At 41.0% G+C, this 12,498-nt stretch overlaps 1 protein-coding gene across 2 annotated transcripts in view; it reads left to right on the forward strand.

Moving 5' to 3' along the window:
• Positions 1–12,498, forward strand: part of Cntnap4 (contactin associated protein family member 4) — a 665,755-nt gene that overhangs the window by 581,575 nt on the left and 71,682 nt on the right. For both annotated transcript variants that reach the window (XM_032888111.1, XM_032888110.1), the window contains one exon: positions 10,221–10,418. In XM_032888111.1, the coding sequence (XP_032744002.1) occupies positions 10,221–10,418 (198 nt within the window). The remainder of the gene's footprint in view (positions 1–10,220; positions 10,419–12,498) is intronic.

Below are 12,498 nucleotides of genomic sequence, written 5' to 3' on the forward strand. Positions count from 1 at the left end.
AAAGTGTGTTTGATTAAATTCAACATCTACCCACGATTCAGAAAGAACCGATTACTCAGAAACATCTTTCAATGTGGGTAACAGCTTATAAATATTGAGAACTTTCCCCATCTTCCAGAGTGAGCAGCATTCTGCCTGCCACTGTATGGGAGGTCTTAGCCAATGCAAGAGGTAGAAAAAGCCTAAGGGCTGGGGAAGGATGGCCTATAATTTTCATTATTCATAAATTATCAAATTATATATTAAAATATTTTGAAGAACCCTAGTAAATGATTTTAATTTATAGTAATTACTGGATCCCAAGTTAACATAAAATTGTTTGTTTTGATATACCAGTGGTATGCAATTAGAAAATGACCTTTTAGAAGACTGGATCTTCAACAGCCTCAAAACTCTCAAACACATGGTTAAAAAAAGTACAATAGAGGATTTGCAAGGATTCTCACAGACAGTTATAAAATGTTCTTTATATGATTTAAAATCCTAGAGGTACAGAAGAATATAAAATTTTCATTAATTAAGAGACTCAACATGGTAAAATGTCAGTTCCTGCAAGATTGATATTGATTTTTAGTACAAACCTAAATTAAAATTCCAGTGGGGGTGTTTGTAGGCTAGTGTGATTATTTTGGTGAGAACGGAGAAACAGATTAGAGACTTTGTGAGCAGGTACAAAAGGGTCAGAAACAAGTCAGTCTTGAAGAACAGAGCCGAAAGACTCAGTTGTATCAGTTATAAACATTAGTACATAGAACAAAAAAGCGACTTCGTAAACAGATTCACTCTTGTCTACATGACTGACGTTTTACCAAGATGAGAGAAATGCGCAACAAGAGAAAGGTAACCATTTCAATGATTGGTACCAAGAGAAATTGTATACAAATGTCAAAAAAGAAGGCACATCTACCCTTCCTTCATCAAATATGAAAAGAAATTTCTAGGTATACCATTTTGTCCAATATGCCAGCCACATAATACATTGGTTGTTAAGATTATTTCCAAGGTTCAATAATTTCAAATGCATTTTATCAATGCAAACAAATACAAGTGCTTTAAGTAAAACCAAATAACTGCCAGTCAGATTTTAACTGCCGAGTCACCTGTGGCTAGTTAGGGTCCTACTGATCTTCACAGCGTAGGTAATTTCCATCAGCACAGGAAGCAACACTGCCCAGTGCTGTGGTTAGACATCCATAGCAGTAAGGAAAGCGTAGCAAAGGGAAGGGGGCAATATTGACTCGAGTCATACATTGTTGTAGAGGAAGAAAATTCCAGACAGAAGCCATAGCAAATGTCATGTCCTGAGACGTCCAGGCATACTCAGAAACCAGCAACAAACCCAAGTTAGCTTTGAGTATGGCCAGTGAGCGGGGCATGGTAAAAGATAAGAAGAGATCCAAGTAGAAGTACCTTCAGGTCTTTGGGGATTTCCATGAGTGAGCGGAAACACATTTCTAGCACAGTCCTCTATGGTGTATACAACCAGAACTCCTTTGATAGGGCCATAGACATTCTCATATTGGCAAATGCCTGTCCAGGGGCAAAGAAACAATAGATATAGCATGAAAGTTAGGAGACCATTTAGGAAGTGCAAAAGTGTTAGTTACTTTCTCACTATTTTGATAAAACAACATAGAGCAGAGGCTGGGTCTGTTACAGTATTAGGGGGTGAGATTCCAAGATGGCAGGGCAGAGGGAGCAGGCAGCAGGGGGCTGGCAGCAGTTAGAGACTCACCTCTCAAACCATGAAGAGGAAGCACAGAGAAAGTCGCAATATCTGCCCTGGTTGACACACTTTCCCCGCGTCTCATTTCCCAGTCCTTCTTAAAAAGAACCACCAGCTGTGGACCAAGTACTCAAATTCTGGAGAGCTGTAGAGGAATAACCCATCAAATCAGTACGGCAGATGTCCAGGGACAAGATGGCAGTGGTGCTATTGCCCTTGACCAAGAGCAGTGCAGCTGGGGACTAGCCCTGTGTGTGGCACACGTATGAGATGTAAGACAGGAAAGTGTTTGCATGATTGGAGATAAGATCAGAAAAATGTTTGAAGAGTGGACAGAAATTTCATTGGAGGAGTTAGAGAAAGGATTGAAGGAGCTGAAGGGGCTGGCATCCCCATAAGAACAACAATGCCAACCAACCAGAGCTTCCAGGGTCTAAAGCACTACCCAAAGTGTACACATAGACACACCCATGTCTCCAGCTGCACATGTAACAGAGGATGGCTTTGTTGGGCACCAGTAGGAGGAGAAGCCCTTGATCCTGCCAAGATCTGAGCCTCCAGTGTAGGGGAATGTTAGGGGGAAGGCAGGAAGGGATGGGTAGTTGGGGGGAAACAAAGAAGAAGGGAGAGGGGGATGGGATAGGGGGATGTGACAGGAAACCGGGAAAGGGGATAACATTTGAAACGTAAATTAAAAAAAAATCCAATAAAAAAAAAGAAATTTCATTTGACTCATTTTGAGTTGGCAGTGTCTGTCACTCAGCCAAACAAGATTTGAAGGGGTCAGCTAAATAGAGGACAACAATAGGTCTATACTAATGTATAATTCTAAAAACCGCGGGGCAGTGGTTAATCCTGGGATATTGATTTTTGTGGTATGAGAATTACTGTAGAACATATCTTTAGAGAGTTTTCTAATACATTGCTTGGTGGCTTCATGAATTGGCAACCGCTGAGGAAACATCTCAAGACCAAACCAATCTAAAACACATGCTGATTCGACACGTTTACCTCCTGTGTGCAACGCTACAGAGTGCGGGCTACAAATTCCCAGACAGTAGCCATGGGCTTCTTTCTCCAAGGTCAGGAGGGGCATAGGACCATAAACATTCTTTCAAACGGTTATCTTATGTATACTGATTGGCATGTGCTGCTTGAGACATATGACTCTCAGATTTTTGTATGCATAGATTAGTCCATTCTGCAAATTTAGATACACTTACTGTGGAAAAAATTCACAAAAAACAAAGGATGATTCTGTCTATGTAAGATCTGCCCTTGAGTGTCCAGATTAACTTTTAAACATGTCTAGTTCATGTAGGATGGTAAAAATGAACCACAATGAAAAGCTATAAGAATCCTTGTTTCCATGAATGCTTTATCAGCTGTTTGTCTACATATGAGGTATTAGTTATGATTCTGAACATAAGATCTATGTAAATTAATAAATACCTTTGGTCTATGAGGCTTCCAGAGAGAGGCAGAGGGAGGGAGAGGCAAAGGGAGAGGGGAGAGAACCGCAGAGAGTGAGATAGGAGGAATCATTTCTTGATTTGTGGTAGTCATGTCCCATAAAGTCACCATGGACATTAGATTAAAAAATACTAAATCATTGCTCCTAAGAGGAACATAGTAAAATAGGTTTTGAGAGCCTATGGTAACAGCATTCTCCTCAATAGATCAATATTTAATCTCTTATATGTGTTTAAGGTTAAAGACATTATACACACACATATCCACATGTGCGTGAGTGCGCACACAAACACATACACACACACACACATGCGCGCACACACACACACACCCATGCATGCACACATACACAAAGGAGAAGAGGAGAGAAGGAGAGAAAGAGAGAGAGAGAGAGAGAGAGAGAGAGAGAGAGAGAGAGAGAGAGAGATCCGTGATTCATTAGCATTGAATTCATGACCCAAAGCATTGGAACCTATTCTGAGCAGTGCTACTCACATGTTTTACGTTCAAATCATGGTTTGAGCTTAATGATGATTCTCGGAACATCAGCGGACATTTTAAACAGCAATATCATCAACTAGAAGAGAGGAAGGGAAGGATTACAAAATAGATGATAACTACATTCATTTCCAATATGAACACTAAAGCAGGCGGTAGGGAGCAGCTCTTTCCTCAGCTCTGACTGAACTCAGTTTTTGCTACTCAGTGCATGACTACAAATGACTAGAAAATTTCAGGGTTACAAATAAATTTCCAGCAAGTGGATAAAGTCACAATTAATAAAGGTCTATAAATGACGGGATCAACTATCTCGCATGCTACTATGGATGATAATTCAGGCATGCATCACCGTATGCAAATTGCTGAATTATGTCTGCCAGATGTTGAGGGCAGAGACACAGTTGTTCAGGGACAGCTCCTTGTCTCCGGAAGCTGCAGAATATTGAAACATAGACCAACCAAAGAGGCAACTCAGAATACAACAACCCCAGCCAGAGGCAGGAGGAGCACACTTTACCGTGTGAAAGTCTCCTTGGTTTTTACTTTTGCAAACAAGGACACTAAGAGTTAGCAAATGTCACTGTGGCAGGCTGACGGTATCGGGTGGAACAGGCAAGAATGCAGATCTTGGTCCTTTTTTCCTTGCAGCCCGAAGCCTTTCCCCCACTTTGATCAGAGCCCTGGTCCATGTCTCTTCTTGTTACCCAAATCAGGTGTAGCCGTCAAGAAAACCAAGCACACTGCTGAATCAGTAGCTTGCAAATGTGTGACTTAGAAAACTAATATAAGTTTGAAATCACTGTGAAGGAAACGATTCCAAGTGGATTAAAAATAAGTCTAAGCATTACAAGCTAACTGACAGAAGCGAGGAAACAAAAATCTGTATTTCCAATGGATAGTGTCTTAAGTCACATTAAAGACCGAAACGCCTTTGCCAATTGAGCATACGAAATTTAATTTAAAAATAGAATTAAATAAATCCTTGGGGGATGTACCTGTTTGGTGGAACGTAGTTTTATTTCATTCTAAACTCACTGTGTTTTCTATAATGAAATAGTTTTATGTTTAAGAAGTTTCTCTTTATCAAACATTACATTGTAAAGAAGATTGCTTCCATGGTGGCTTTCAAACCCTTGACAAATGGAAATTCTGTGCTGTCAACTCTCCATTTCCTGCTATACTGTTGGGGATTTCTGGGACAGAATTTCTGCTTTTTTAACAAGCGGCTTAGTGTGATTTTTATCATAATGATATGGGGATCTCAGGGTTTCTTTGAGGAAAGAGGAGTCTTTCTGGGGGAGATTGAATTCCCCAAAATTGATGGTTTTCAAAGCTGTCCCAAGCCTCGGGGCTTTCAGGTTCTGCCAAATTCAAAGAAAGAGATGCTTGGATGGTGTGGGAGTTTTAGGGTGAAGTCTATCACAGATGCATAGGTGGAAGCTTAGGAGAGAGAACGAGAGAGCCAAGCTGTATGAGCTAGGCATGAAGGTCAGCCACAGGGCAGGGAAGAGAGCTTTAGACACAGAAAACAAAGCTCAAGTACCAGAGACAGCACAGGTTGGTTCTGCCAACATCTGAAAGAAAAAGCCAGAAGAAAAAAGAAAGCGAGGCTTTTGGAGTCAGGGTAGAGAAATCTGAGCAGACCCAACAGAACCTCACCGTGGTTCACAGGGATGGTACTAATGGGTGGGAATTCTGGGAAGGAAACATGTATTATCCCATTAAAGGGATCATCACTCCCCCTCTTTCTTACCATGACTTAATATAAACCTCTCTTCTTGAGGGATAGCGTCTTGCTCAGGTTGTTGAGCTTCCCAACCAGATAAACTCTTAAGGGAGGGGGCTTCCATTTTGTTGGCTAGGAGACAACAACTTTCACTTAATGGACACTCAAGGCTACTATAACAATGAGACAACCGTGCTAGGTCTTACAGAAATAGCTGGATTATTTTTACCTTAGGGAATCTCAGAGTCAGAGCTTCTTAGTAGCCATTGGGGTTAACAGGGAAGCAGCCGTGCAAGCACCAAGGCTGTTAGCTGGCCCTGCTTTTCTTCTCTTCTGCTTTCCAGAACACAGAACTCCCTACTTGCTCTTTCCAGTCCTTCGCTCATCCATCACTCGCAGCTATTAAACACGAGGCAACCACAGCTTTGCAACTCTGTTGCTTAAACAGCAGGATTTTTTTTATACTGTTATCACCCTAAAAAATAGCAGTCAGCCTCAGGTAAATCAAGGCCTTAATTACTCAGTAGCTTTATTTACAATTCATAGTATTAGAAATCTCTTCAGGGAGAGACACGGGCAAACTCAAATTACCATTCTATTTTTTTTTTTTTTTAGACTCCATAGATTTTTCTGCCTGTTTCAGCAATCTCTTCTTCTTCATTGCCCCTCATTTCCTTACTCCATAACTCTTGTTGCATTTAGTAAGGAATAATTTTTTTTTTTTTTGGAAATGAAAAGCATGGCCCTAAAACAGACACGAAGGTAAACACTTGAAAGCACATATTAGAGATTTCCTTGAGTGTGTTATTAACGGAGAGATGGGTTCTCTGCTAGAGCCAGTTCAAAGGAGAAATAAAATAACAAACACATGCACATATTAGGACTATTAATATGATTGTATAAAGTGAGGCCAAGCTCTCATCTTCTGCTGCTGCAGGGGAGGCCAGTCAATAGACTGTCGATCAAATGGTCGTCGCTTGTCTAGCGGCAGGAATTCCTAATAACTTGGAAAGAAACAATGTTATTCTTTCTAAGAGAGCCAGAGAAGCTGACAACAGCTCCAAGTGCAACAGTGGAACAATCAAAACAACACACGGAAGGACGATGAGGTGGAAAGACCTCCCAATGTAGGTTTGTCTTTGTGACATTTGCAAGTTACAAAGAGTAAATCAATCCTGCTAGAGAGATTTAAAGGCTTGTCTGCTGCTGGCCCTTTGGGGTAATTAAAATTTAAGTTTTTGCAACTTCCCTGCTACAGATTGGTTACATTCCAGAGCCACAGTCCTTCTCACTCTAGAGAGGGGGCGGGGAGAGTCATCCTGTAGAAGACCTCATTAGTCTGGGGCCCTGCCTTGTGATTCTGCTGCATCTGGCACTCCCTGTCATGGCTTGTGAGAAACTGGGATGTGAGGAACTTCAGCTGCTAAGGTTCCCTGTGAGAAATGGTTCCCAATGAGTACTTCCGGGTCAGTTAGGACAGGCAGGTAGATAAGTAAAAGATAGTAGTAAAAGACAGAGTTCTAGTACATGGTAGATAGATAGGTCATAGATGGTAAATGAATGTGTAATTATATCTATCTATCTATGTGTGTGTTAGATTATAAATGGATAGATAGTTGATAGGTACATAGATGATGGATATGCATTATATACTATGAGTGAGTAGATATGTAGATGAAAGATTATAGATAAATGTCTAGGTGATGGGTAGAGGATAGGTAGATGATATATGGATATTTGATAGATAATGATGAATGGGTGATAGATTGTAGATGAGTGGATAGATAGATAAGTAGACAAATGGATGAAAATATAATATCCAGATTTATGATGGATAGGTAAATGATAGATGGATAGGCTTTAGAAAGATGATAGATTATAGATAAATTGATAGATACATGATGATAGATGTGTAGCTGATAGATGAATACATGATAGGCAAAAGATAGATAGGTAATAGATACATTGATTATAAATTATAGACAAATATGTAGATGATTGATAGTATATAGATGAAAGATAAAACATGATTGGTAGATAAATGATGGGTGGATAGATCATAGGTAGATGAAGGATGAAGGTAGCTATCTTCATATGTTACAGAATAACTTGATGGCTTGGAAGTAGTCTGCCATCATAGATACAGTTCCATACTTCATGGCAGGTCACTATCCTCCCTGTTGTCTATAGCTTAGAGAGTTAGGAAACCGTTCAATGACACTGGAAGTTTCAGAGACACCACAGATGGCAATGAGATGACCTCCTGGGCCATGCTCTAACCTAGACACCACGACATTTCTAGCCATCTTATTTGATGATTTCTTCATTTCCGTAGCACATGCCCTCTGCCTGTGCCAAGCTGTGCCTTGGTGACATCCATGGGAAATAACATCAATGATCTCAAACTGAGGTTGCCCAGTAAAATGAATTACTGTGGATCATGTGTTCCTTTTGTTTTCTGATGATTATGTCTAAAGCCACACCAGAAACCTCAGCTACTGTAATCATGTCTGAGCATTCAAGAAAGTGACACAAAGCTGTTACTAAACCCTATCCAGGTGATTCCAGACATGGCTTCAGGAATCCTCCCTTCCATTGCCGAAAATCTCAAACAATTTCCTGTCTGCTTTGCCTTAGAGATCTACATGGGCTGTTAAGAGCAACTTCCCATTAGCTGCACACACAGTAGCATTTTGTATCAGAAAATAAAATTGCTTATGGAACTTCTGCTAAGGTCTGTCTACTTCAGTATTTCCAGAAAGAAACATTTCTGTGAGCTGCCATTGAATAGCGGCCGTGCGTGATGGCTTTCACCTTTTCAGAAGAGGGAAGTTGAACTGTAAGGAGGTCCCTCTTAATGTGACCCAAAAGGCCCAGAGACAAAGGCTCCAAGCAGGTTTATTGTTTTGCTCTTGTGGAAGCTACTCGGCCAGAGTTAAGCCTCTTCATGTGCAGCAGCAGATTCACCCCAAGGAAAGGCCACTGGTTCTGGTGAACAATAAGAGTCAGGCTGACAAAGCCCAGGGTGACTGGGGCCTCCTGGTAATAATAACCTTAAACTTCCAACAGCTATGGTTGAGTCAGCAAAAACTATAGGATTCTTGACCCAGCCTATTGACTGCTCCTGCCAATTCAAGCTTGGAAGTGGAGGCTTAGATTTTTTTAACTGTGCTTTCTGAAGGGCACAGACACACACCAGGTTTCCAGCTCTACCTGATGACCTCAACCCTGTTCTGCAGGCCACCCATAATTTACTTTATTAGCTTGTATGCTATTACCTTCTGGAGAGAAGTATCCTGCTGATTATATCCTATGCTAAGCTGAAACTTAAAGAAAAAATGAAGGTGCCAGCTGCCATTTCACAGAAAACCATAATCCATAAACAGAAGGCAGTGAACATTGAATTTTTCCCGTCTCTCTCTCTTTCTCTCTCTCCCTCTCTCTCTCATCACAGGGGTGATGGAGTCAAACTTGACCCCCCCCATCTTGCTTCAGTTTTTGATTCTTGTGGCTGTATTAGCTAAATAGAGGAGACTATTCTATAATTTATTACTCCTTCCCCCTTGGCAAATTCATCGACTCACAACTGCCTATAATTAAAATTCCATGGCACCTGATGCCCTCCTCTGGCCTTCAAGGGTGCATATAGTCATACGTACATCCCTACACTCCTCACACACACACACACACACACACACACACACACACACACACACACACACACACACACACACACACACACACACACACACACACACACACACACACACACACACACACACACACACACACACACACACATACACACACACACACACACACACATACACACACACACACACACACACACACACACATACACACACACAAACACATACACACATACAAACACTCACACACACACATACACACACAAACACACACACACACACACTCACACACACATATACACACACACACACACACACACACACACACACACATTCACACACACACACACACACACACATACACACACACTCACACACATACACACACACACACATACTCACACACACTCACACACACATATACACACACAAACACATACACACATACACACTCACACACACACTCACACATATACACACACAAACTCACACACACATATACACACATAAACACACACACAAACACAGACACATAAACACATGCACAATTTTTTAGGAAAAGATATATACTCATATTGACTAAAGAGAGATTAGAAATTTGACTTCATTATTGCTGGTAATGTGAATCATTTTAAAAGTAAACAATTTCACTTTTATATCACATAATCTAAGTTATTTGACTAATTATATGCACTTTGCCTCCCATCATAATTCGTAATTCTACATGTATAAAACAAATATTTTACATTTAGGACTTGTACCACTGTTTCTTTCTTGAAGAAAAATGTATCTTTCAAAAGCTAGACTATTAGCTTTTACTACATGAATGTAATTACAAAAGTTCAATAATTATGGTTTTTTCCAATAATGTTTTCATAAATATTGCTGTGAATAAACAATATAAAACAAACAAAATCATGGCAAATGCATGATATTAGCATACGTTTCAGGGAAGAGAGATATAATTCATTATAATTTTAAAACCTCGAGGTCCATTTGTGTTGATTTTGCCTCTCAGAGAGATTTGATGACTAGAAAAAAAATTCAACTCAGAGAGAAGATGATTTTGATTTTCTTTATTTATTTTAACTTTTGCAGACTAGTGATGGTCTCCTCTCTTTCTTCCCCCATTTCTGCATACAAGAAACGGCATGGACCGTCATACACCACAACGGCTCCGACTTAATGAGAGTCAGGAACGCTCATTCTGAGAACGTGCACACTGGGGTTTTTGAGTACGCGGCCAGCATGGAACAGCTCCAGGCCTCCATTAACCGGGCGGAGCACTGCCAACAGGAGCTTGTGTATTACTGCAAGAAGTCACGGCTCGTTAATCAGCAAGGTGAGTAAACTGAGGCACCTGACACACTTTCCCGGCTGTACCCCATGCTCGCCCAACTACATCCTGAGGGTTTTAATCTCACGGAGGCACTGATGTTCTGCCCACTTAGCAAACGTGTCACAGCCTGGAAGTCTCATGGACGCTTTTGCCTGGAGAAAAGCACAAGGTCAATTTACATCGAGCTTTGTTCAAAGCCCTGATTGCTTTCTGACTCTCCTCCTGGCCTTAATCAGATAACTGTGCAGTAAAGGCTTCATTCTGATGCTGGATGAAGGGAGGCCTTTATCCCTATAAAGAGAAGTGGCACATCCGGTTTATTTTATCAAGGACTAGAGCTAACACAAATGTGACTTAGTTTTCTCAAAGTAACCCTTTTGTACATGAACTCTTGACGGTTTCACACTTTCTCTTTTAGAACGGTTCATGGTGCTAGAGTAGTACAGGCATTGGACCAACTGCCGTAGAACAGACTTTAATGAAGTGCTTTGAAGCAAGCCGAATGGTGTTCTCATCAACACATCTTCCAATTGTCTAATATACAGATCTTCACGGAGAAAACCAGCCTATAAGAAGCCTTGCTTACACTTAGATGTCTTCTCTTTAAAATGTTTGACTGCCTTCTTCTGCTCATTTGTGTGACACAAACTGTTCTTGGACAAGGATGACATGTCCCAGACCCCCTGTTCTTGTAATAATTAATCTCAATTGGGGGTTTCCACCCTGTCTTTGATCATTCAGTTCCCAGGTTTATATTTATAATAAGCCTTTATATTAATAATAAGGCTTAAAGCACTAGAGCTGGGCAGGTTATCTGCCCACTGTACTAGTCAGCCTACTTCCCTCTCTACAACCCCATGTTGTAACTGGCCATGTTCCATCTGGGCAGCTCTTAACTTCAGTTGGTCAGCCCTCGTGGCCATATTTTCATGCCCCACCTATCCTATGGCGTCTTCTCTCTCCACCTTTTTCTTCTTCCTCATAGTCTTTACCTGATACCCCAAGCCTGGGAATGGAAACCCCACCTAACTCACTTCTACCCAGCTATAGGCTGTCAGCATCTTTATTCAACCAATAGTTTTAAATTAAGGAGCAACGTCACACAGCATCACTTGGCATAGATAGGTGAGGATTCTCTCATCCCTGTCCCTGAGGAAACCAGGGCCAGCATTGAGCATTACAGTACATAGCAGCAGACCACACCTCAACAGCCCACCTTGTGTATCTGACCTTTATACTGCTCTACAGCATAGCTGTAATGCTGGGGTGTTGTTCTTGAGAAATTAGGGTTCTAAGACCTATGCTCCACAAAGTCTCCATGTTTACTCTTGTTTCTCATCCAAGCATGGGCTTCAGTCATAGATGGGCCATTAAGAAGACATTTTTAAATGTAGTTCATGCAACCATCACACGGCATGTGGAGCAGCCGTGCAAACGATGGCACAGTTGGACTAGCATGAGATGGCTCCCTCTTCCCTTTCCAGTTAGACTTCTTTCCTATTTACTCTCTGCCCATTTGGTGTAGGAATATCCTCTCTACAATATGCAAGTTCCCTTCTCCTTTTCCTTTTTTCCATAACTTTCTTATTTAGTATTTTATTCACCCAACTACCGTCCTGCTGGTTTCCACTCACCTCTCATATCCTAAAAATCCAGCTCTATGGATGAAGGCCACAACACCGTGAAAATTATGAGATGTCCTTGCATGCAAGTTCCTGTTTTAGGGCTCTCATTGACTAGATATAGGACTGAGGGGCATGAAGCTTTGATTCATCAAGAAATAATGTCTATGGAAAGGTGCCACCAGTAAAGACAGGGTCTTGATAGAACAGCCTACCTGAGCTGACCAACTCAAACCGAACCCTTCATCCTCATACACTCTTTATCCTTATGGTGAAAATACACAGCCTAGAAGGATAGAGATCGTTTGTTTTGCTGAACATTTATGTTGTTTTACATTGCATTATGTTCTGTGAGTTTACTCTCACCAGACACAGCAGGATTTCCTTCTGTTTTTGTTTTTTAAATTGGATAATTCCATTGTGCATATAGCCCATTTTCTTGGTCCAGGCCACCACCGGTG

This window comes from Rattus rattus, chromosome 17 (assembly GCF_011064425.1).
Source record: "Rattus rattus isolate New Zealand chromosome 17, Rrattus_CSIRO_v1, whole genome shotgun sequence".
Lineage (NCBI taxonomy): Eukaryota > Metazoa > Chordata > Mammalia > Rodentia > Muridae > Rattus > Rattus rattus.